The sequence below is a fragment of the Xenopus laevis genome, chromosome 7L (genome assembly GCF_017654675.1).
Source record: "Xenopus laevis strain J_2021 chromosome 7L, Xenopus_laevis_v10.1, whole genome shotgun sequence".
Taxonomy (NCBI): Eukaryota; Metazoa; Chordata; class Amphibia; order Anura; family Pipidae; genus Xenopus; species Xenopus laevis.
In genome coordinates, this window is record NC_054383.1 from 114,570,621 (window position 1) to 114,591,439 (window position 20,819).

The following is a 20,819-nucleotide window of genomic DNA, read 5'->3' on the forward strand; positions in this document are numbered from 1 at the left end:
AGCTTTATGATGTCTGCATCATTGTATTTCTGAAAAGAGTTGCAAAGCAATGTTTATTGTATTATCTTGTTTTTCTTTTATCTTGTATTTCTTTTATATATAATAAAGTATATTTTTTCACCATGTACTGTACCTCCTGCCATGACCTCTCCTGTACCAGCCTGTATCCTCACCCTGTGCCTGCACCCCTCTCCAGCATCAGACTGTATTTTTATCCTGTGCCTGCTCTCCTACCCTCTCCTGTGCCAAATTTAATTCTCACCCTGTGTCTGCTCCCATGCCCTCTCCTGTGCCAGACTGTATTCCCACACTGTGCTTTTTCATATGCCTTCTTCAATGCCATACTGTATTTTCACCCTGGCTCCCCTGCCCGATGCCAGACAATATTCTCAGCCTGTGCCCAGTGTCGGACTGGGGCACCAGCGGCCCACCCAAAAACCTTAGACCAGGGGCCCACCAAAGAACCATAGACCAGGTATCCACTCTCAGTACTATTATTCTTCTTCTCCTCACTCAACCTCTATTTTCCTAGTCTCTATTCTTTACATACTATAATCTATTATTCCATCTATTTAGCCTCTTTGTTCTCAAAGAAATAAGGAAAGACCATGAAATAGGCCAAATGTTTAGCAGAATGAGGGCCCACAGACACCTGGGCCAACCGGGAGTTTTCCTGGTATCCTGGTGGGCCAGTCCGACACTGCCTGTGCCTGTTACCCCTCTCCAGTCTCAATTTCTAAAGCCAGAATTGATTCTACTCTCCAGGGCAATACTTTCCTTCCTTGTTGTACTTCCCTTTGCCCTGTGCTGTGACCGGCTATTGCTTCTCACTCTTTCCCTGCCTTCTCCGGTGCCAGTTCTACAGTTGGCTGGCAGGTGCAGCTGACAGTCAGTACAGCAGTAGGTGTGTCACTTTCCACAAACAGGAAGAATGAGTAGCAGCGGGGCAGAGCTGTCATTCTCAGTGACTCAGTCTATCAGCAGAGCCTGCTACAAACCTACTCTCTGTGCCTAGTCGCACTCGATTTCTCCACTACTTGGGACAAATATCTCACCCTTGTAACTGGCTCCTCCATGTAACCCTGCCTTCCCTGCTACTCCAGCCCCTCACATTACAGCAGGCACCCCATGTTTGCTCACAGGTTCCATACCATGGACAGAGGCACCATGAACAAGGTTATCCGTGAGATGGAACACCTGTCCCGAATAAGTGCGGTCCCTCTGCTACACAGGAGCCACCCGTACCTCCCAGATATTACCCGCGACACCAGTGATCATCTCAAGCTCATCTTAGCCAAGGGCTCTTTGACTGATCACAGGCAACACGAATACCTGCACGTTACAGTCCACAGCATCCTCCGCAAGGCAGCGCACTGCAACGAGATCCTCGGCTTTAACTGGGTTCCGCAAGGTGCGGAGAGTGTGGCAAGGTGAGTGGGGTTCCGCATGGGAGGTCTGAGCTAAGCAACAGTGGGAGGGCACTGTTGTAAACCATCACTATATATACTTGCTTACTGTGGTACAGGCCTATTGAGTACAGCAAATGTTTAAGTGGGACAAGAATTTGGCTGGCAGTAGTCAGGCAGGAGGTTTACAGCTTGGGACCTTGGATGGGACCAGGCCTGGACTGGCAATCTGTGGGTTCTGGCAAATGCCAGAGGGGCTGCTATAAGGTCCCATAGAAAGTCACTATTAAGTGGGCTGATGGGGGCTGTTTGGGCCTCTGTCTGTTCTGATTGGGTCTCTGTGTACCTGAAATGCCAGGGCCTATTTTAATTCTCAGTCCGGACCTGGATGGGACTACATTTATTCTGTGTATGGTAAGACCAAGATGGTGACCCCAGCTAGGACACACGTTCCCCAAAAGACCCTAATTAGATGTCAGAGTTTGTGTTTTGTGGAATGAAAGTTACAAACATATATACATACATACTCCTATGTTTACCAGAGCACTCCCTCCAAAGGGTTAACTAGAGGTCCATGGGTTGGGAATGCTTTATCTTTTCCTTGCAGCCCAGACACCCCTACCCCAAACTATCACCAGTCACTCCTCCTTACCCATACTTGTGCATTGGCGCCCTGCATGTAGATTTGTTGTTGGAACTACCACAAACCCTGATTTATAATAGTGTACTGTGGAACACAGTCATGGTGGGACAACCCCAGATGCAAGTGCAAGAGCACTAAGGGTCACACTAGATGATACTGGGCGCCACAGCACATTCATTTTAGGGTCTGCAACATATCCAGAAATTTCAAATCTCAGTATTAAGGTTTAATAGGGCCCCCTATGCCTTCTGGGCCCTCCTGCAGCCGCAGGGTCTGCTTCCTTATAGTTATGCCCCTGGTCACACAGGACAAAGCTGCACCTGTTAGTACATTTTATATCTAGAGAGGAGCAGAACACAAGGCTTGAACTAGGGGTAGGCAGAAGAGGCATGTGTCTTGGGTGCAAAGGTGAAAGGAGCATTGGGCATGAGCCTCTTCTGTCAGCTTACTCCTGTTCCAGGCCCTACCGCCTGATTTTGGCCTGGCAGAAAGGACTCTGGAATGTCAGTAATGAGTCCCTGATAGACTTGCTGCACTGGGTTGGTTTGTCTGTGACTATGCAAAACGTGGGCACATCAGACATGTCATACCAGCCCAACCATGTTGTCCAAGATGATGGGATCACCAGCCATGATGTGGAAGTACATTGCAGTAAAAGCTCAGCTATGATGTACAAACTCATAGAATTTGTCTTCATACATCATCATAGGACAATCTCTTCCTTAAAGGGATGGCTGTTATATTATAGCCAATTCTAAGCAACTTTTTAAAAATTTCCAATTTTCAAATGGGATCACTGACCCCATCTAAAAAAACAAATGCTCTGTAAGGCTACAAATGTATTGTCATTGCTACTTTTTATTGCTCATCTTTCTGTTCAGACCCTCTCCTATTCATATTCCAGTCTCTTATTTCAGTCAGTGTATGGTTGCTTGGGTAATTTGTTCCCCAACAAGCAGACAGATGAAATTGCAAACTGGAAAACTGCTGAATAAAAAGCTAAATTCACAAATAAAAAATTGAAAACCAATTGCAAATTGTCTCAGAATATCACTCTCTACACCACTAGTGCCCATACTTTACTAATGTGAGATCTACTGTTGGAAAATATTCCTTACATATTATATTGATTTGAGAGAATTTCTAATGCTATATTTACCAAATAACTATTTCTTATTTAACGTTAACATAAATATCTTAAATAAAGCAGGACACAGGAGGGTGATTTAGACAAGCTGTTTGTTGACAGTGTCTTGAGATCTACTGATCACCAGCTAAAGGTCTACTGGATAGATCCCGATCTACCTTTTGGGAACCCCTGCTCTACAACATACTAAAAGTTAATTCAAAGGTGAACAACCCCCTTTAAGGCCTGGTATGTCTCCCAACTATATTGTCCAGCCTCCTGGATATCTCTTTGGCACGCTGGGAGTTGTATTTCAGCAACAAGCAGAATGCTATACACTGAATATGTGTAATGGAAAAACTAGACAATATCATTATTTTCTGTAAAAGGGTTCCCCTTCTGAGCTTAGGGGCCTCAGACAAAATCCATTTGAGCCTGCTCTTAAACCAGCTGAGGGTAATCTCTTGCACATCCCTTTTCCATTCCGCTAATTGGATTGAAGTGGCTTGTAGGAAATGATAAATGAGTAACTGTGAGATGTGAGTGATGCATAAACAGAGAGGATGTGACAGATACAGTGTAACATTAACCAGGCTGGAATGTGTTTGTGTAGCTCTTCTGTCAGTGCTTGGCCTGTTCCACCCTCCTGCCCATTCCATCTCCACTTGTATCAAGGCATAGGGGCCAATTTACTAACAAACAATATTTCTCTGTGCGGTAAAACAATTGTAATTATTCCAAATTGAACTTTTTCTTTCCCATGCTGCAACAATTTATCCCAGCACTAATAGAAAATGGTTTTGATTTTTCCCCCTGAACACCCCCTTCAATTTCCATGCAAACAGTGTCATTTGTTCAAATAGAGATCTGTTTAAACAAACCCCCTCTCCTTCCTTTATTAGGCTTTTAGATAAAGAGCAGATCATCGTACAAAAGGGTTATCTGTGGACTGGTAATCTGTTTTACAATGTTTTCCTCCAATACAGTGACTTGGCAAACCCAGGGGGTGCTACAGTCATTTAAAAAGTGAAAGTAGTTTCAGTTTCATATTTCATATATTTCAAAGGGAAACTCACCACAAATGAATGCTGCTGTTATTAGGCCTGTGTTTGCACTATCAGTCACAATTGGGCTGTATCTATTTATTTTAGGAACATAATAATACCTGCAATTTTTGCTTTAAGTTCAGTAGCCATGAGTAGCCAGTTAGAATTTACTTATGTAGCCCAGGGCTTCTTCACTAAATAAACAACTAGCGGCCTATCAGTCTTTTCGAAAGCAATAAGTTATAAATGAAGTATTGTGGGTAAACCCCTTGTTTTAGAGGGACAATTGACTGTAATTTAATGTAGATATAGTGGCATTGTAGTTTCTGGATTATTTACATTTTTTTTGTTGTTCAGCTGTCAGTCAGGCATCAGTTGTAGCTGCTCCATGGTTGCTGGGGCTTCACTTGTATCCAGGGCAGCAGGTTTGAAGTCACAAATGAAGATGGATAGAAGGGGCCTCAACAGGAAGATGAGAAATAGAAAAAAAAGATTATGACTCTATGACACTGAAGCCTTGCAGTAGATCTCTGGCAGGGGTCAGGCTGAAAAGTGTCAGAATAGAGATAATTTGAATACAATAAAAAAATAGATATTGAAGGCTGTTGATTGATAGGCTTCGATTGGTTACTAGTAGTGATGTGTGGGCCGTTAGGGGCTGGTTTGGGACGACCTTACTGCAGGTTCTAGTTGAGCTTTTCTGCCTGCTCTCCCTGCCTACCACCTTAGACCATCTATGAGTAAGTGCCCCAGCAGGCACGAAACACGTTAGGTCTTGCTCTTATGTCCTAAATTTTTTTTCAATTTTTTAATTGATTGATTAATTTTTTCTGGGGATACCCACATTTTCCTTTTTTGAAATGTTGACTACTACCACCTTAGACTGCCAGCTTCCGACTATAAATGGAGGGGGGAAGGCGGGTGCGGGTCTGGGTTGGGGTCCAGTTTTTCTCGACCAGCACATCACTAGTTACTACTAGACCTGGAGAAAGACTTCATGTTGCCACATTGTGTGAAGTATATCAGACTGGGTGAAATTGATTAGCATCTTATTGTGTTGCTTACGCAGGCCAGATTTACATAGCGAGCACTCCTAGTCACACCAATGTTTTTCCCCTCCCTTTTATTCACACAAATTTTCAAAATCGGGACCAGAGCAATGGGTATTGGCGCATGGGAAATATAAAAAACTATTTTAGGCCTTGGTGGCCTTTCCACAAATCCGGGCCTGGGCTTATAAACATTCAGCTTTTAGTACTGTTGCCTTTGAAAGGAATACTATACCCCCAAAATAAATACTTAAGCAACTTAAGCAACTAGAACCATCATTGCATGATGGTCTCTGTGCTGCCTTAGAGATCACCTGACCAGAAATACTACAACTCTAACTGTAACAGGAAGAAGTGTTAAAGCAAAATACACAACTCTGTCTGTTAATTGGCTCATGTGACCTAACAAGTATAGTTTGTTTGGTATGTTTGTGTGCACAGTGAATCGTACTGTGCACACAAACAATTATCTATTTATGATTACCCAATGGCACATACTACTAGAAAAGTATATTATTTTGAAATGGTTTGTTTACATGAAGCAGGGTTTTACATATGAGCTGTTTTATGCAAAATATTTTTATAGAGACCTACATTGTTGGGGGGGTATAGTTTTCCTTTAACTGATGTTAAACAGTTACAATATCACTATCTATCTATTTATCATCATCTATCTGTCATCTATCTATCTATCTATCTATCTATCTTATTGTCTATCTATCTTATCGTCTATCTATCTATCTATCTATCTATCTATCTATCTATCTATCTATCATCTATCTGTCATCTATCTATCTATCTGTCATCTATCTATCTGTAATCTATCTATATTATCATCTTTCTAACATTTATCAATCTGTCATCTGTCTATCTGTCTATTTATCTTTCTTTATGTATGTCTATTATCTATTTATCGGTATATCTATCTATCTGTTTATCATCTATCTATCTTATCATCTATCTAAGATTTATCAATCTTTCATCTATCTATCTATCTATCTATCTATCTATCTATCTGTCTGTCTGTCTGTCTGTCTGTCTGTCTGTGTCTGTCTGTCTGTCATCTATCTAAGATCTATCAAACATCTATCTATCTATCTATCTATCTATCTATCTATCTATCTATCTATCTATCTCTCTATTTATCTTTCTTCCTGTCTGTCTATTATCTATCTATCTGTATATCTATGTATCTGTTTATTATCTATCATACCCCCATAATGATGCTACTGACATATCAGCACGCTTATAGGGGCAGATTTATCAGAGATCAAGTTGTGTTTTCCTGAAAAATTTGAGTTTTTAGAAGGGTAGTTTTCAGTCAAAAATTCGAATTTTTGGGTTAAAAAAAACCCTTGAAATTTTGTCAGGGTTTTCTAGGTTTTGGTAAAAAAAAAACTTTTTTTTACAAGGTCTATCAGTGAGCACAGCTCTTACTTATTAAAGGGGGTCACCACAGGGTGTCAGAATTCTGTTGCAGGAGTTATCTTGTGTCTTGTGTTTGCAAGGATATCTTTTTTCCCATAGCCAACTGCAGCCACCCCTTTAGACTAAATGAACTGAACTTTCATTTGAAGAAGCATGAGTGGTTCTTCATGGGGAGGGAAGTGAGGTAGCAGAATGCCCTACAGGGCGATATTGAGATTAAAGGACAAGAAAAGACCTATTCATGGGAAGGAAGGGGGTGCTAAAATGTTAGGCACCTCAACTGAACAGAATCAATAGTGTTTAGACCAGGTATATAATATATAGTTGCATAGAATACAATGTGCTATGCAAGGTGCACCTGAACTCTTCTAATCAGCCAGTCACCTGTGTCTCTGACCCATCTTATAGGCAAGTACCTATTTATTAATAAGCCCTGACAAGTAAATCTCATTCCTATTTCCCCAGCACTGTTGAATGCAGCACAACTAAGAAGAGAATGACTATTTAGGGTAAGCAGGGGGGGGGGGCTTTGACCTCTGGGGGGCTTTACTCTCAGGGCAGGAAATGATAGAAAAGTCTCTATAAATTTAAGAAAAGGTGTTAGAACCACAAAATGCTGTGCATAGTAAGGCAAGACGCTATCAGCGCTGCTCAGTGATCTTGTGTATAAAAGGCTACAGCTTCACTGGAATGATGTGATGCTTAATTATTAATGACACCTGTGGGATAGGGCTGCTGTACCTCAGTATAAATACAACAGACCACCTGGAGAAAGAAGTAGGCAACACCCCAATTTCCAGTGCTTTTAAGGGACTGGTACTGCTGCAGCTGCAATAAAAAGAACATGGGGAGGAAGTGCTATTATTTTCTAAAATGTGTCACTGTCACTTTAAAAGTTAAAGACATCTCTTCCTGGTACAAAAATAGAGATATCTTCCTGATGTCTTGCTACTTTAACCTAAAGCAGTTTCCCTAACCCCCTATGTTTGTTATGAACACTGTCAGTGTTATGTTTCTTAAGAGAAACTTATCCACCTTTGTTTTTTATCTGCCAGCGGAGCCTCATTTACCTGCACATACCGCACATTCATGACTGGAACAGAACAAACGAAAGAAAAAAAAACCCCACATTCCTACCTTTATATAATACATGTTTTTCCTCTAAAGCGCAATAAATATGTTTCTGAGCAGCCTTCCCTTGTTTTATCCATTTACAAAGGAGGTGTAAGGTGTATAATTCGTAGATATCACTCTGGAGAGCCAATTTCTTTGATCAGTAATCACTTTACTCAGAAATGCACAAGGTAAGGTGTATAACCACTGCACCCCCTCTTGCTGGTCAGGTATATGTGCTAGGTATGTGTCCTGAATAAAGGTTTCATTGTAGCTAGCGATGGGCAATCTGTCCCGTTTCGCTTGACTAACAGCGAAAAACAGCGAAAAATTTGCGAAACGTGAATTTTTAACGCCCACATCAATTTCGACGCTGCCGTTAAAGTCAATGGGCCTCCAAATAATGTTGACATGCAACGGTTTTGAAGCGAGCAACTTTTCCAACGCGTGTCCAAAATTTTTTGACGTCGGCGCAAATTTTCGCACCAGTTTTGTGAATTTATTCGTTGGTGGCGAAACGCAAATTCATATTGAATTCTCACCTGGCAAATTCATTCGCCCATCATTAATTATAGCATGATATTAAATAAAGGTAGCAGGCATGCACCTTAGTCACCTCCAGTGGGTGCTGGTGCCACTGTGCAACATGTGAGGAACACCTCTGACCTTAGTACAGGTACGGGATCCATTATCCAGGAATGCTCCAAATTACAGGATGACCATAGACTCCATTTAATCCAAATTCTTAAAAATGGTTTCCCTTTTCTCTGTAACAATAAAACAGTACCTTGTACTTGATCTAAACTAATTAATACTTATTGGAAGTAAATCCAGCCTATTGGGTGTATTTGGCGTTTACATGATTTAGTAGACAAAGTGATTCTGGCATGATTTTTATGATGTAGTTTTTATTTCTAAATTACACTGCAAATAATTCACTCTACATATAAAATTTAATTCCTGGACCAGAAAGTGTATATTTTTAGTTGTAAAATTGATGTGTAGGTGCCATCTCAGGTAATTTTGCCTGGTCATGTGCTTTCAGAAAGAGCCAGCACTTTAGGATGGAACTGCTTTCTGGCAGGTTGTTGTTTCTCCTACTGTAACTGTCGCAGTGGGACTTGGATTTTACTATTGATTACATCTTCCAGCCAGCTGTTATCTTGTGTCAGGGAGCTGCTATCTGGTTACCTTCCCATTGTTCTGTTGTTGGGCTGCTGGGGGGGGGGCGTGATATCACTCCAACTTGCAGTACAGCAGTAAAGAGTGACTCAAGTTTATCGGAGCACAAGTCACATGCCAGGGGGCAGATTGGAAACTGACAATATGTCTAGCCCCATGTCAGATTTCAAAATAAAATATGAAAAAATCTGTTTGCTCTTTTGAGAAACATATTTCAGCGCAGAATTCTGCTGGGGCAGCAGCGCCGGGCAGGCGCCCTAGGCTGCCTGGCTGGACAGATCGCTCCACAGACGCGCATGCGCAGAAATACCAAATGTGCGCATGCGCAGAAATACCGGATGCTCACATGTGAGAAAAAAATGAATGCGCGCATGCGCGAAAAGCCAACGCAGTGCACACGCCAGATTCATCTTCAAGCGGGGATCGAACTAGGGGGTAGGAGAAGCAGAGAAGGCGCGTGCCTGGCGCCCCACCAACTTTGCACCCTAGGGACGTGCCTGCTCTGCCTACCCCTAGTTCCGGCCCTGTGGGGCAGCACTATTAACTGGTGTGTTTTGAAAAAAAAAAATTCTCATGGCAGTATCCCTTTAAGGTATGAAGGTCCAAATTACGGAAATCCGTTATTTGAAAGAAAAAAAACAGGTCCCAAGCATTCTGGATAACAGGTCCCATACCTATAATAAGAGACATGCCAGATTACCCACATACCTGTCACTTTCCCATTTATAATCCAGTGTTTAGTGACAGGAGGGATCGGCACACCCTTAATTCATCTAGTGGGCACAACCATCTTGGAGACATTTACTGTAGATGAAAACAATAGTAACACAGTTGTTAAGTGGGGCTAACTTGACTCAAGTGTGTGTGTTGTTGGCTGTTGGTACTTGTTGGCCATGAGCCAATGTATCACAATTATAGCCTGGGATATTATCCATGGAGCCATGTGGGGCATTTCACAGCCTCCATTTTTTTCTTAAAGTGACACTGAAAAGTTTGGATATGAGGCTGAAAGCAATATTTGGGTCAGAATAGTTGTAGAGAGCAATGGCCCTCATTGTTATTTACACTTTAAATTAAGTTAACTTTTAGTATGATGTAGGGCAGGGGTGCCCAAAAGGTAGATTGGGATCTACCAGTAGACCTTTTGTTGGTGATCAGTAGATCTCAAGACAACAGCTTCTCTATATCATCAAAAAAATAAATTTGTAGCCTTAAAGAGCATTTGTGTTTAGATTGGGTCAGTGATTCCCATTTGAAAGCTGGAAAGAGTCAGAAGAAGACTCTTCAAAAACTATAAAAAAGAAAAAATGAAGGCCAAGTGAAAAGTTGCCAATAATTCGCCATACTATAACATACTAAAAGGCGTTGTTCACCTTTCAATACTTTTTTAGGTTCAGGTGGTTTCAGATATTTCACAAGAAATACTTTTTCCAATTACTTTCTATTTTCTATGTGTGACTGTTTTTCTAATATTAAAGTGTTAAGTTTAATTTTTCACCTTCTAAAGCAGCTCTGGGAGGGGGTTGCTGACTCTTTAATTGTTCTTAATTGATACATCTAGTTGATACATTTCTTTTGTCCCTGCTGAGCAGAATCCCTGGGTTTCAATACAGGCAGCTGTTAGACTTGATACAATAGTTGCTAATACTCCAGAGATACTACTGAGGAATGTATCAACTAATGCAACAAATTGTAACCGTTTACAGTCTTTACCTGAATTACTGAGCTGCCATAGACAGGGACATTAAACTTTAAACTTGAAAATTTGGAAAAACGGTAAAAAATAAAATATAGAAAGCAATTGGAAAAAGTCTTTATTTCTGGTGAACAATCTGAAACCAACTGAACTGAAAAAAGTGTTGGAAGGTGAACAACCCCTTTAAAGGTAAACCACCCCTTTAATAAGGAGAAGAATATAAATTAGGTGTAAAATAATAGATCACATCATCACCTAAAAGCAATGAAATATCAGTTCCTATGCCCCTTCGCTACCGTTTAGCTAATTTCTACATTACGGTATATTCGTATTTTTATAATATTCAGATAAACATTGTGCTGAACTACCAGGCCTGTATGGTTTGCCCAATGCATTAAAATATGCTGGTGTTCAATTGAATACCAGAAAAGATAACAAGCACATTTGGACTTTGAGAAGAAGAGAATACATGTTATTTGTGATGCAGTTCCTTCTTGCTACAGATAAAGGAATGTATGTACTGTACATACCTCCCTGGTACATTCACGAGCCGCACTAAGAGCAAAAGAGTAACTTTTGCACAAGTATTTTATGGTAGGGCACGACCAGCCTTTGGCTACCAGCCCAGTGATCTGCAGAACAGGACACATTACTAGTGAGCTTTATATATATAAAAAATTGTTCAGTTATAAGGATGCATGTAGGGTAGGGCTAATGGGGCTGTATCCCTGGCACTCAAACAATAGGGGAGGGAGATGCAGATAAAGTACAAGGTGCATTACTGATTTATGCAGGTCAGAACTCCAGGCTTACTGCCCAAATATAGAGTGGTGCTTGAAAACAGTGTTTGAGCAACTGTTCTGCCTAACCTTCAAATCTGGCTCTGTGACAGAAGAATCAGATAAATATGGACTTTTAGCAATAATAAATAAAAATGCATTTGTTGACAGAGAAAGGAGGGAGTGGGACTGGGAAACCAGAGGAGAAAGTGTAAGGAGTAACAGGAACAGGGTAATAAAGGGAGTAACAATAGAAAGTAGATTGACGGGAGCCGTTACAACCATGGGTGAAAATCAATGAAAAAACTTTATTACCAAGTAATCATTAAAAAACAAGAACAGGTATCACTCTAGAGACTTTTAGCTAAACCATGCTGTGTCTAGTCACCTGACGCGTTTCATGCCTTACTTTGGCACTTCAGTTGATCATTGTTTTTTAATGATTACTTGGTAATAAAGTTTTTTCATTGATTTTCACCCATGGTTGTAACGGCTCCCGTCAATCTACTTTCTATTGGGACAGACTTTGGCTGGAACGGAGTCCAGTCAACAGGTAGCCACCACGAGGGTAATCATAAGACCGTTCACATATAAGTGCCTTCAATGTACTAATAAAGGGAGTAAGGTATTCTATGGGACTGGGTCTACTGTGTCTGTAGCAGCCAATTAGCAACTACTATTTACTGGTCTACTGAATAGGATCTTAAAGACAAACATCTAGTTACTTGGAATGAGCAAAAATCACACCTTTTACAGTGATGCCCACATGGATTAAATTGACATTGGTGCTATTATATTGGGCAGAGTAGATCCCTCCTGAAAGGTGTCTGAAGTTGATGCATTTACCATCAAGGGTGCCAATAGGGTGTCAGTTGGATAAAATGGCATAGGAGAAAGGCAGGAGAGGTAGGAGAGGACATTATAGACAAATAGCAGGGGACCTTTTTACCCATAAAGTGGATCACCGTACCAGAGGCCTCCCCTTTAGACTAGAAGAAAAGAACTTTCATTTGAAGCAACGTAGGGGGTTCTTCACAGTCAGGACAGTGAGGTTGTGGAATGCACTGCCGGGTGATGTTGTGATGGCTGATTCAGTTAATGACTATAAGAATGGCTTGGATGATTTTTTGGACAGACATAATATCAAAGGCTATTGTGATACTAAACTCTATACTTAGTATAGATATGGGTATATGGATCCTGGGTTTTCATTTGGAGGGGTTGAACTTGATGGACTTTGTCTTTATTCAACCCGATTTAACTATGTAACTAACTATGTATATATGTAAGGATAGGCATTCAGGGTGAGAGAAATGGCAGAATTAGGGAAGTTGGTAGGAATCCATGAAGGCATGGGTGTCTATGAATGTTGGCTGCTAACATCACATAAGAGCCAGTAAACATTTGCATTGTCAACCAAAATTTCTAATCACCTGGGCACCAGCTGTATGTTCACCTGCTAACAGTGGTGTAACTATAGAGGAAGCAGACCCTATGTTCATGGGGGACTGGGCAGGGAAAGAGGTTGTTTAACTTCCAATCTTTTTTCAAAGGAGGTTATTTTCAAATAGTACACTGGGAAGAAAGACTTTTTGCTCTATGTTTTTGGTCTTTACTAGTGATGGGAGAATTTGCGCCATTTCGCTTCGCCGAAAAATTCGCGAATTTCGTGCGAAACGTCGAAAAATTTGCGAAACGGCGCCGGCGTTTCGTTTTTGATGCCGGCGCCCGTTTTTTTTTACGCCGGCGCCCGGCGAATTTTCGCGGGCGTTTCGCAAATTTATTCGCTGGCGGCGAATTGCGCAAATTCGCCGCGAATTCGCGGCTGGCGAATAAATTCGTCCATCACTAGTCTACATAAAAAAAAAGATTTCCCCTTGTCTCCTTTCCTCTCCCACAAGTAGAAGCTCCGTTAGGTTGCTGGTGCTCTAAACATATTTTGTTACATTAATTGATACAAGTCTCAGAGAGCTTGTTCAGTAGGAGCTGAAGCTGCTGCGGTTACAAAATGTAGCAAGTAATATGTATCTATTGTAGCAGTTATTGTTAGTGAAGTTCAGGGAGCAAGGTCAGTTGGGGTTAAAGCTGCTGCTATTAAGAAATATAATATCAATAAATGTATCAACTGTTGACTCTACAAAAGTCCAGGGTGAATGTTTAGTTGGGGTTAAAGCTGCTGCTGTTAGAAAATGTATTAAATAATGTATCAACAGTTGACATTAGAAAACCTTAGCATGATCATTAGGAGCTGAAGCTGCTGCTGTTAAAGGTGTTGTTCACCTTTGCATTAACTTTTAATATGATGTAGGGTGTATATTCTGAGAGAATTTGCATTTGTTTTTAATTTTTTATTATTTGTGGTTTTTGCGTTATTTAGCTTTTTAAATAGCAGCTCTCCAGTTTGCAGTTTCAGCGATCTGGTTTCTAGGGTCCAAATTACCCTAGCAACCCTGCACTAATTTGAATAAGAGACTGCAATATAAATAGGAAAGGACCTGACTAGAAAGATGAGTAATAAAAAAGTAACAATAAATGTGTAGCCTTACAGAGCATTTGTTTTTTTTAGATAGGGTCAGTGACCCCCATATAAAAGCTGGAAAGAGTCAGAAGAAGAAGAAGGCAAATAATTCAAAAACTATAGAAAATGTATAATGAAGATACATTGAAAAATGGCCATCCCATAACATACTAAAAGTTAGATTAAAGGTGAATCACGCCTTTAAGAAATGTATTGACTAATGTATTAAATGTCAACAGTTTAATCAGTTAGAACCCCTTTCCATTATTGAATGATATAGTAGAGTAGGCAGTGTCGGACTGGGACACCAGGGGCCCACCAAAAAACCTTAGACCAGGGGCCCACTCTCAGTACTATTATTCTTCCTCTCCTCACTCAACCTCTATTCTCCTAGTCTTTTTTCTTTACATATTATAATCGATTATTCCATTTATTTAGCGTCTTTTTCTCATAGAAATAGGGAATGGCCATGAAATAGGCCAAATGTTTAGCAGCACAAGGGCCCACTGACACCTGGGCCAACCTGGACTTTTCCTGGTATCCCGGTGGGCCAGTCCAACGCTGAGAGTAGGAGAAGGATTCTTAGGATGGATCAATGATCCTGCCAAGTAGTGTTTTATCTGGATTAAGAGGGAGGGGCTAGGCCAATAATATATCAGTAGCCAAGTGATCAGTGTCGGACTGGCCCACAGGGATACCAGGAACGGTCCTGGTGGGCCCAGGTGTCAGTGGCACTCATGCTGCTAAACATTTGGCCTATTTCATGGTCATTCCCTATTTCAATCAGAACAAAGTAGCGAAATAGATGGAATAATAGATTATAGTATGAAAAGAAAAGAGACTAGGAGAATAGAGGTTGAGTGAGGAGAGGAAGAATAATAGTACTGAGAGTGGGCCCCTGGTCTAAGATTACTTGGTGGGCCCCTGGTCAAAGGTTTTTGGGTGGGCCTCTGGTGTCCCAGTCCGACACTGCAAGTGATAACTTTATGCTTTAGAGTTTTATGGTAATGGCTGACGTGGTGGATGCACCTTGTCTGCCATTCATGTTAGATGTCAGCAGAGAAACAAAATGTGACCTTATCTGCAAAGCAGCAGGATTTCCGTATATGATAACAGTAAAGAGATAATGGGCATGAGCTCCATCTGATGTGAGGATGTGAGATAAGACTGTGACAGTTTGAAACAGTATGAAGAGAACAAGAGCAGCTTCACCACTACGGGTTTGTATTTTGTACCCCTGGTATGAATGAATACTGGGCTAGTTTATAACCCCTATGCAGTATCCAGATATAGCATGCTTTAGAATAGTTATATGAAAAGTAGACATTGATATTCTGAGATCATATGCAGTTGGTCTTCTTTTATTTTGTGTGTTTTTATAACTATTTGCCCTTTAAGTCTGCATTTCTCTAACCTGGAGTTTTAAATGTTATCTAGTTTTGGGGTGGAGGAAAGTAAGATCACCAATCCCAGCAACCACGAAGGAAATAAAGTCTGAGGCTAGATTTATATTTGTTTTTTTTTTTAAATAAAAGTTATTTTGTATTTCAATCTCTCCCATGTATCATTATGTCATTCTAAGCACTGCCTGGCTGCTAGGATAAGTTGAGACATAGCAACCAAATAGCAGATATAATTCACACAAAAGTTACGGAAAAAGTAAGGGCCCCAAACAATATTCCATTAGACTGTGCAAGCATAACTAAGTTACACTCACTTTGCTACAATTCTGCTGCCCGCGTCAGCACCTTGTATATGAGTTTATTCCAAGATGGATTTACTAATTTAAGCTCCTAGTGGCACAGTTACCCTCCCTGCAGCTCATATTAACACTGGAAATTCCAGACTAGCACAGTGACCAACGGATCATGTTAAATTGCTATTTGACCCACCCAGAGATGCAGTTACAAGCAGGCATGCATGTTGGGAGGCACTGTATGTAATAACCTATCTTCCCTTGCCCTGTAATAAGATTCCACACTAAACTCTGTAATGAGATGCAGAGGTGTTTAACATAAATGGTGCATAGCATGTATCTTACATGGTTAAGGACAGGTTAATGCAAGAACTGTGCAGATTAGGAAAGAGCCCACATATGGGCTCCTCCATGTGCTTCATTTGGCTTTTTTTCTGGATATACCATTCTGGTGGCCAACAGCATCCATGCATGTGTACAGACTGGTGGCATGTGCATTACAGGTATGGGATCCATTATCTGGAAACCCGTTATCCAGAAAGTTCCAAATTACAGAAAGGCCATTTCACTTTATCTCCATCTTATCCAAATAAGCCAAACTTTTAAAAAGGATTTCCTTTTTCTCTGTAATAATAAAACAGTAGATTGTACTTGATCCAAACTTAGAAATAATTAATACTTATTGGAAGCCAAACCAGTCTGTTGGGTTAATTTATTGTTTACATGATTTTCTAGTAGACTTAAGAACGATAACACCAACAATTAAAGTGTATAAAATGAATGACAATATAATGTACTGTTGCCCTGACTGGTAAAACTGTGGGGTTTACTCCAAAAACACTACTATAGTTTATATAAACAAGCTGCTGTGTAGCCATGGGGGCAGCCATTCAAGCTCAGGATACTCATTAGATAACAGATACGTTCTGAAGAATCCCATTTGTATACTACAGAGATTATCTGTTTTCTGATGTGTATCCTGTGCCTTTTGTCCTTTTTAAGCTTTGGCTGCCCCATGGCTAGACAGCAGTTTGTTTATAAAAACTATAGTCATCTTTCTGAAGCAAACACACCAGTTGTGCAGAGCAACAGAACATTGTAGTTTCATTACTTTAAAACACTTTCATTTTTTGGTGTTACTGTTCCTTTAAGGTATGAAGATACAAATGATTGAAAATTACATTATCTGGAAAGTCCCAGGTCCAGAGCATTCTGGATAACATGTCCCATACCTGTACTAAATTTGCTTAGACCTAAGGGCACAATATCTATGTGTTGGGCTTATAAGAATGTTATAAAGGGGAGGGTCACTGGGAGTTGTATATTGCCGCTAGGGACATGCAGCAGCCTTCTGACATGGGGTAACAATTGCAAAATAATAGCTCAGAGCTTCCTTCAGCACTTACTGCTATTACTTTGAATTGAACTTTCATTTCCTTGTTTTTTTTATGGCCTGTATAAATGAATTTGCTTTGTTCTTACTACCTGCTTGGCACCATAAAAAGGTTTATCTAGTTCCTGAATGGCATGATCATTTTGCCTATGCAAAAAAGAAAACAGAGCAGAGTTTATCAGTTCCTCAAACAGTTTATGGAGATTTAGTCATGGAGAAGGAGAATGTCATAAGCCCAGGAGCTGCAGTAGGTCACTGGGAACATTTTATATTATCGCTCTTAAGATCTTGTAAATGTGAATAAGGTTAGTGGGTGGTGCACCACAGCAGTTTTGAACCATATGTATTCATCCACTGGTACCCGCTTTCCCAGTTCATTTAATTTCATATTATATTTGATTTTTTACAGTCTTAACACTTTTGGACAGCGTTGAACTGTGGTATTGGTGGCCCACCAAGAGACGTGTTACCAAAAACCAAGTTTTACTTCTACTTCATCCATTCTTCTCACTTCTCCCCTTTCCAGCATTGGATTGGGGTGCTGGGCCTACTGGGTCTGCTGCCACAGTGCCCCCACCCCGTAAGGTGCCTCGCTGCAGCAAAGCCCTCTCCGACCCCCCTCAAGTGTACCTTTTTGTTCTTGTGGCCCCGCTAGGGGGAGGTCAGAAACAGTGCAAAAGGCTTTGTTCTCTGGTCCTTTCTACCTCTCCAATTATTTCTCTCCCTCTCCCCTAAATGCTCTATTTCCTTCTCCCCTCTCTTGTCTGAGATAGGTACAGGCAGCTTTAGTCCAGATGTGTTTCTGAAGGATAGGACTTGGAACTTAGGAGACCATAAAAACAAGATTATCAGTACTTCAATAGCAAGGCGCTTTCCTTGTCCATTATTGCATACAGGGGAGGATAAATGTCCATGTCTAGTGATGTGCGGTGTTTTGTTTCACCGAAAAATTCGCTAATTTTCTGTGAAATTCGCGAAATGGCGCCAGCGTCTTGTTTTTGAGGCCGCGCCCGTTTTTGACGCTGGCACCCGTTTTTTTCAACGCCAGGGGAAAAAAATTTCGGCAGCGAATTTTCGCGGGCGTTTCGCGAATTTATTCGCTGGCGGCGAATCGCACTAATTCGCGCCTGGCGAATAAATTCGCCCATCACTACCCATGTCTTTTCTTGTAATATTTATTTTTATTTGTGCTGCTTGGTCCGGTCTACCTGCTGGGAGAAGAAGGCAGACAAGGTGCTTGCATGCAGATCCAGTGACGTCACTTGGGCACACGAAAACCTGGATCTGCACGCATTGAGACCCAGCAGTAGCCTAGAAGGGGGCCCTGTGTGGATGTAGCCTAGGGCCCCAAATGTCATTAATCTTCCATTGATTGCATAAGGGAAACATTTTTAAGGACACAAGCAGGCCATTTGATTTGGATATACTGTATCTACAAAACCAGCCTTGATTGTTCTCTAACAATATTTTTGTCTCTATCACAGGAGAAACCTCACCAAGCTGTCACTGATTTTCAGCCACATTCTCGCAGAGCTCAAAGCCCTGTTTCCTGGGGGAAAATTTCAAGGGAACACATATAAAATCTCCAAACCTGAAGCCTCACAGTTCTGGACAAACACATTTGGGCAAAGGTAAGTAACAGTGAAACAGAGGAAATGCTGGGAATGGCCCGGCAAAAATGTCTTCACAAGGGTGTGAGAAAGGGTGGGCAGGGAACCCATATTTGTGTTTATCACTGGGAGCAGTTGTGATTACTCTGATGTCCTCTGCCTCTGATGGAGTCCCTTCCAGTGGACAGTTTATTCAGAAAATGGCTGAATTTTAGTTCAGCCTTAATAAGCAAAGGGTCTATCAGACATGGGAAAAATCTTTTACATGACAAAAAAAGCCACAGTGCCCATATATTGTTTTCAGCATCTTTACAGTCTCCCTTTAATCATTACATTAGATTATACCCCATTTGTAATCACTTTTTTTTTTCAAAGACGACTGTGATACATAGAATATCCCCTGTACATCTGACTTTAGAGCTTAGTGTCCCTTTCAATGACTAACACGGCACCTCTGTATGTTACTTTAACAGGTGCCTAGTGCAATGGAGTGAGTTCCGAGCAGGACTTAACCTTGTGCACCCAGTTGGTTCTGGGCCTCTGGAGTCTGCCCTGCACAGCACAGTAGACCTCACGTGCAATGACTACGTATCAGTGTTTGAGTTTGACATCTTCACAAGACTGTTTCAGGTACAGCCATTCCTGCCTTTTGTAATCAGGGGCAATGCAAATAAGAGTAACAAAAGTAGAAGGAGCCCGACAGGTCTGTGCTTCTTTCAGTGCATCCCACATAAGTAAGTTCTTTCTCATTATACTGTTAATCCATTATGATAACACAAACCAAATACAGTGAAACCTCAAATAAAATGTTCTTGTAATTCATGTATTCATAATCTTGTTACTATTATTTCTTAATATATTCAAACACAGACTACTGTGACGTTATTATAATTGTGACGTCACTTATATGCCCATACATGGACAGTCATTGGCTACAAACTCTACTACTCTTTCTGGCTGAAAACTATGCCCTCTTGATTCAGTATTTGTTTGGAGCTTCCAGGATTGATTGGGAGGCTGGAAAATCACATTGGCTGAGGCTGAAACACTTACTGTATCTTATAGTGGATGCAGTTTATAGCTGGTGTACACAAACCCTATATCATCTAAAGGTTACATTTTCATTATTAGCAATTATTTGGCCAACACTTGGGCAGCAAAATCAGCCAAAGATCTTCTTGTTTGGTAGTCTGACACACAATAGAAAGGTCCATGCACTGCTTACTAGCTGAATGTATGGATGCTGAACGCTAGCTGAGATGTATTTTTATTTGAAGGATTGGCGTGGCATCCAAATTTAGCTGATGCTGATTTCATTGTCACCTTTTTCAACCACAACTGCTACCCAGGTGGTGGAACAAATCTGGTTCCTAAACATTGGGGCTGGCCCTCCTGGTGGTCCCTGGAGCAGTGGATGAGGGTGCTAAGCCTGAAGGCTAATTTACAGATAAAGCCTATTTGCCCTAGATGAATCTGTAAACCCAGCTTGAAGGTCAGTTAGAATGAGAGGGAATGATAGGGGTGAAAACTTATTTGTTCTTGAATTCTTGAAACTATTGCTGAATGGCTGATCCTACAATGTTTACCTATATTTTTAACCTTGTTATGAATTAAGGATTTTAGGAACTTGTAGAAGAGGCTTGAGTAATAGAAATCAAATAAACACTGAATTAAAGACTAGAAAAAATCCTTCAGCATCCATAGTCAGGTGTCATCAGTGACAAGATTTTACAGCAACTATGGGGTATATTTATCAAAGAGTAAAGTTAATAGTGAAGTTCAGCCACTAGAGTGAAATTCCGCCACTTCCCATTCATTTCTATGGGGTTTTTAAAGACGTATTTATCAAAGGGTGAAATTTCACTTTCACCCATTGATAAATACGCCTTTCAAAATCCCATAGAAATGAATGGAGAGCTGCGGAATTTCACTCTAGTGGCGGAACTTCACTCTTTGATAAATTTACCCCTTTGTCTTGCCTAGCCTTGACCAGATATCAGTTGAGGAGACCATCGTTAAAGTCTATACAAAAATAAGTTTCTCAACAGAGTCCAAGTTGGCAGGAAATATTAGGCAGTTTATTGCCATCTTAAGCTACCTTTTCTCTTATGTTTTGTTAATCAGCTGCAGGCTT

At 40.8% G+C, this 20,819-nt stretch overlaps 1 protein-coding gene across 2 annotated transcripts in view; it reads left to right on the forward strand.

Moving 5' to 3' along the window:
* Positions 1 to 880: 880 nt before the first annotated feature.
* The window catches only part of LOC121395620 (E3 ubiquitin-protein ligase CBL-like), a 31,050-nt gene continuing 11,111 nt past the window's right edge, over positions 881 to 20,819 (forward strand). Inside the window, exons 1-3 of one of the 2 annotated variants that reach the window (XM_041569586.1) lie at positions 881 to 1,430; positions 18,560 to 18,706; positions 19,159 to 19,315. In XM_041569586.1, the coding sequence (XP_041425520.1) occupies positions 1,129 to 1,430; positions 18,560 to 18,706; positions 19,159 to 19,315 (606 nt within the window). In that variant the 5' untranslated portion in view covers positions 881 to 1,128. The remainder of the gene's footprint in view (positions 1,431 to 18,559; positions 18,707 to 19,158; positions 19,316 to 20,819) is intronic. The other variant, XM_041569587.1, reaches the window with a different exon arrangement.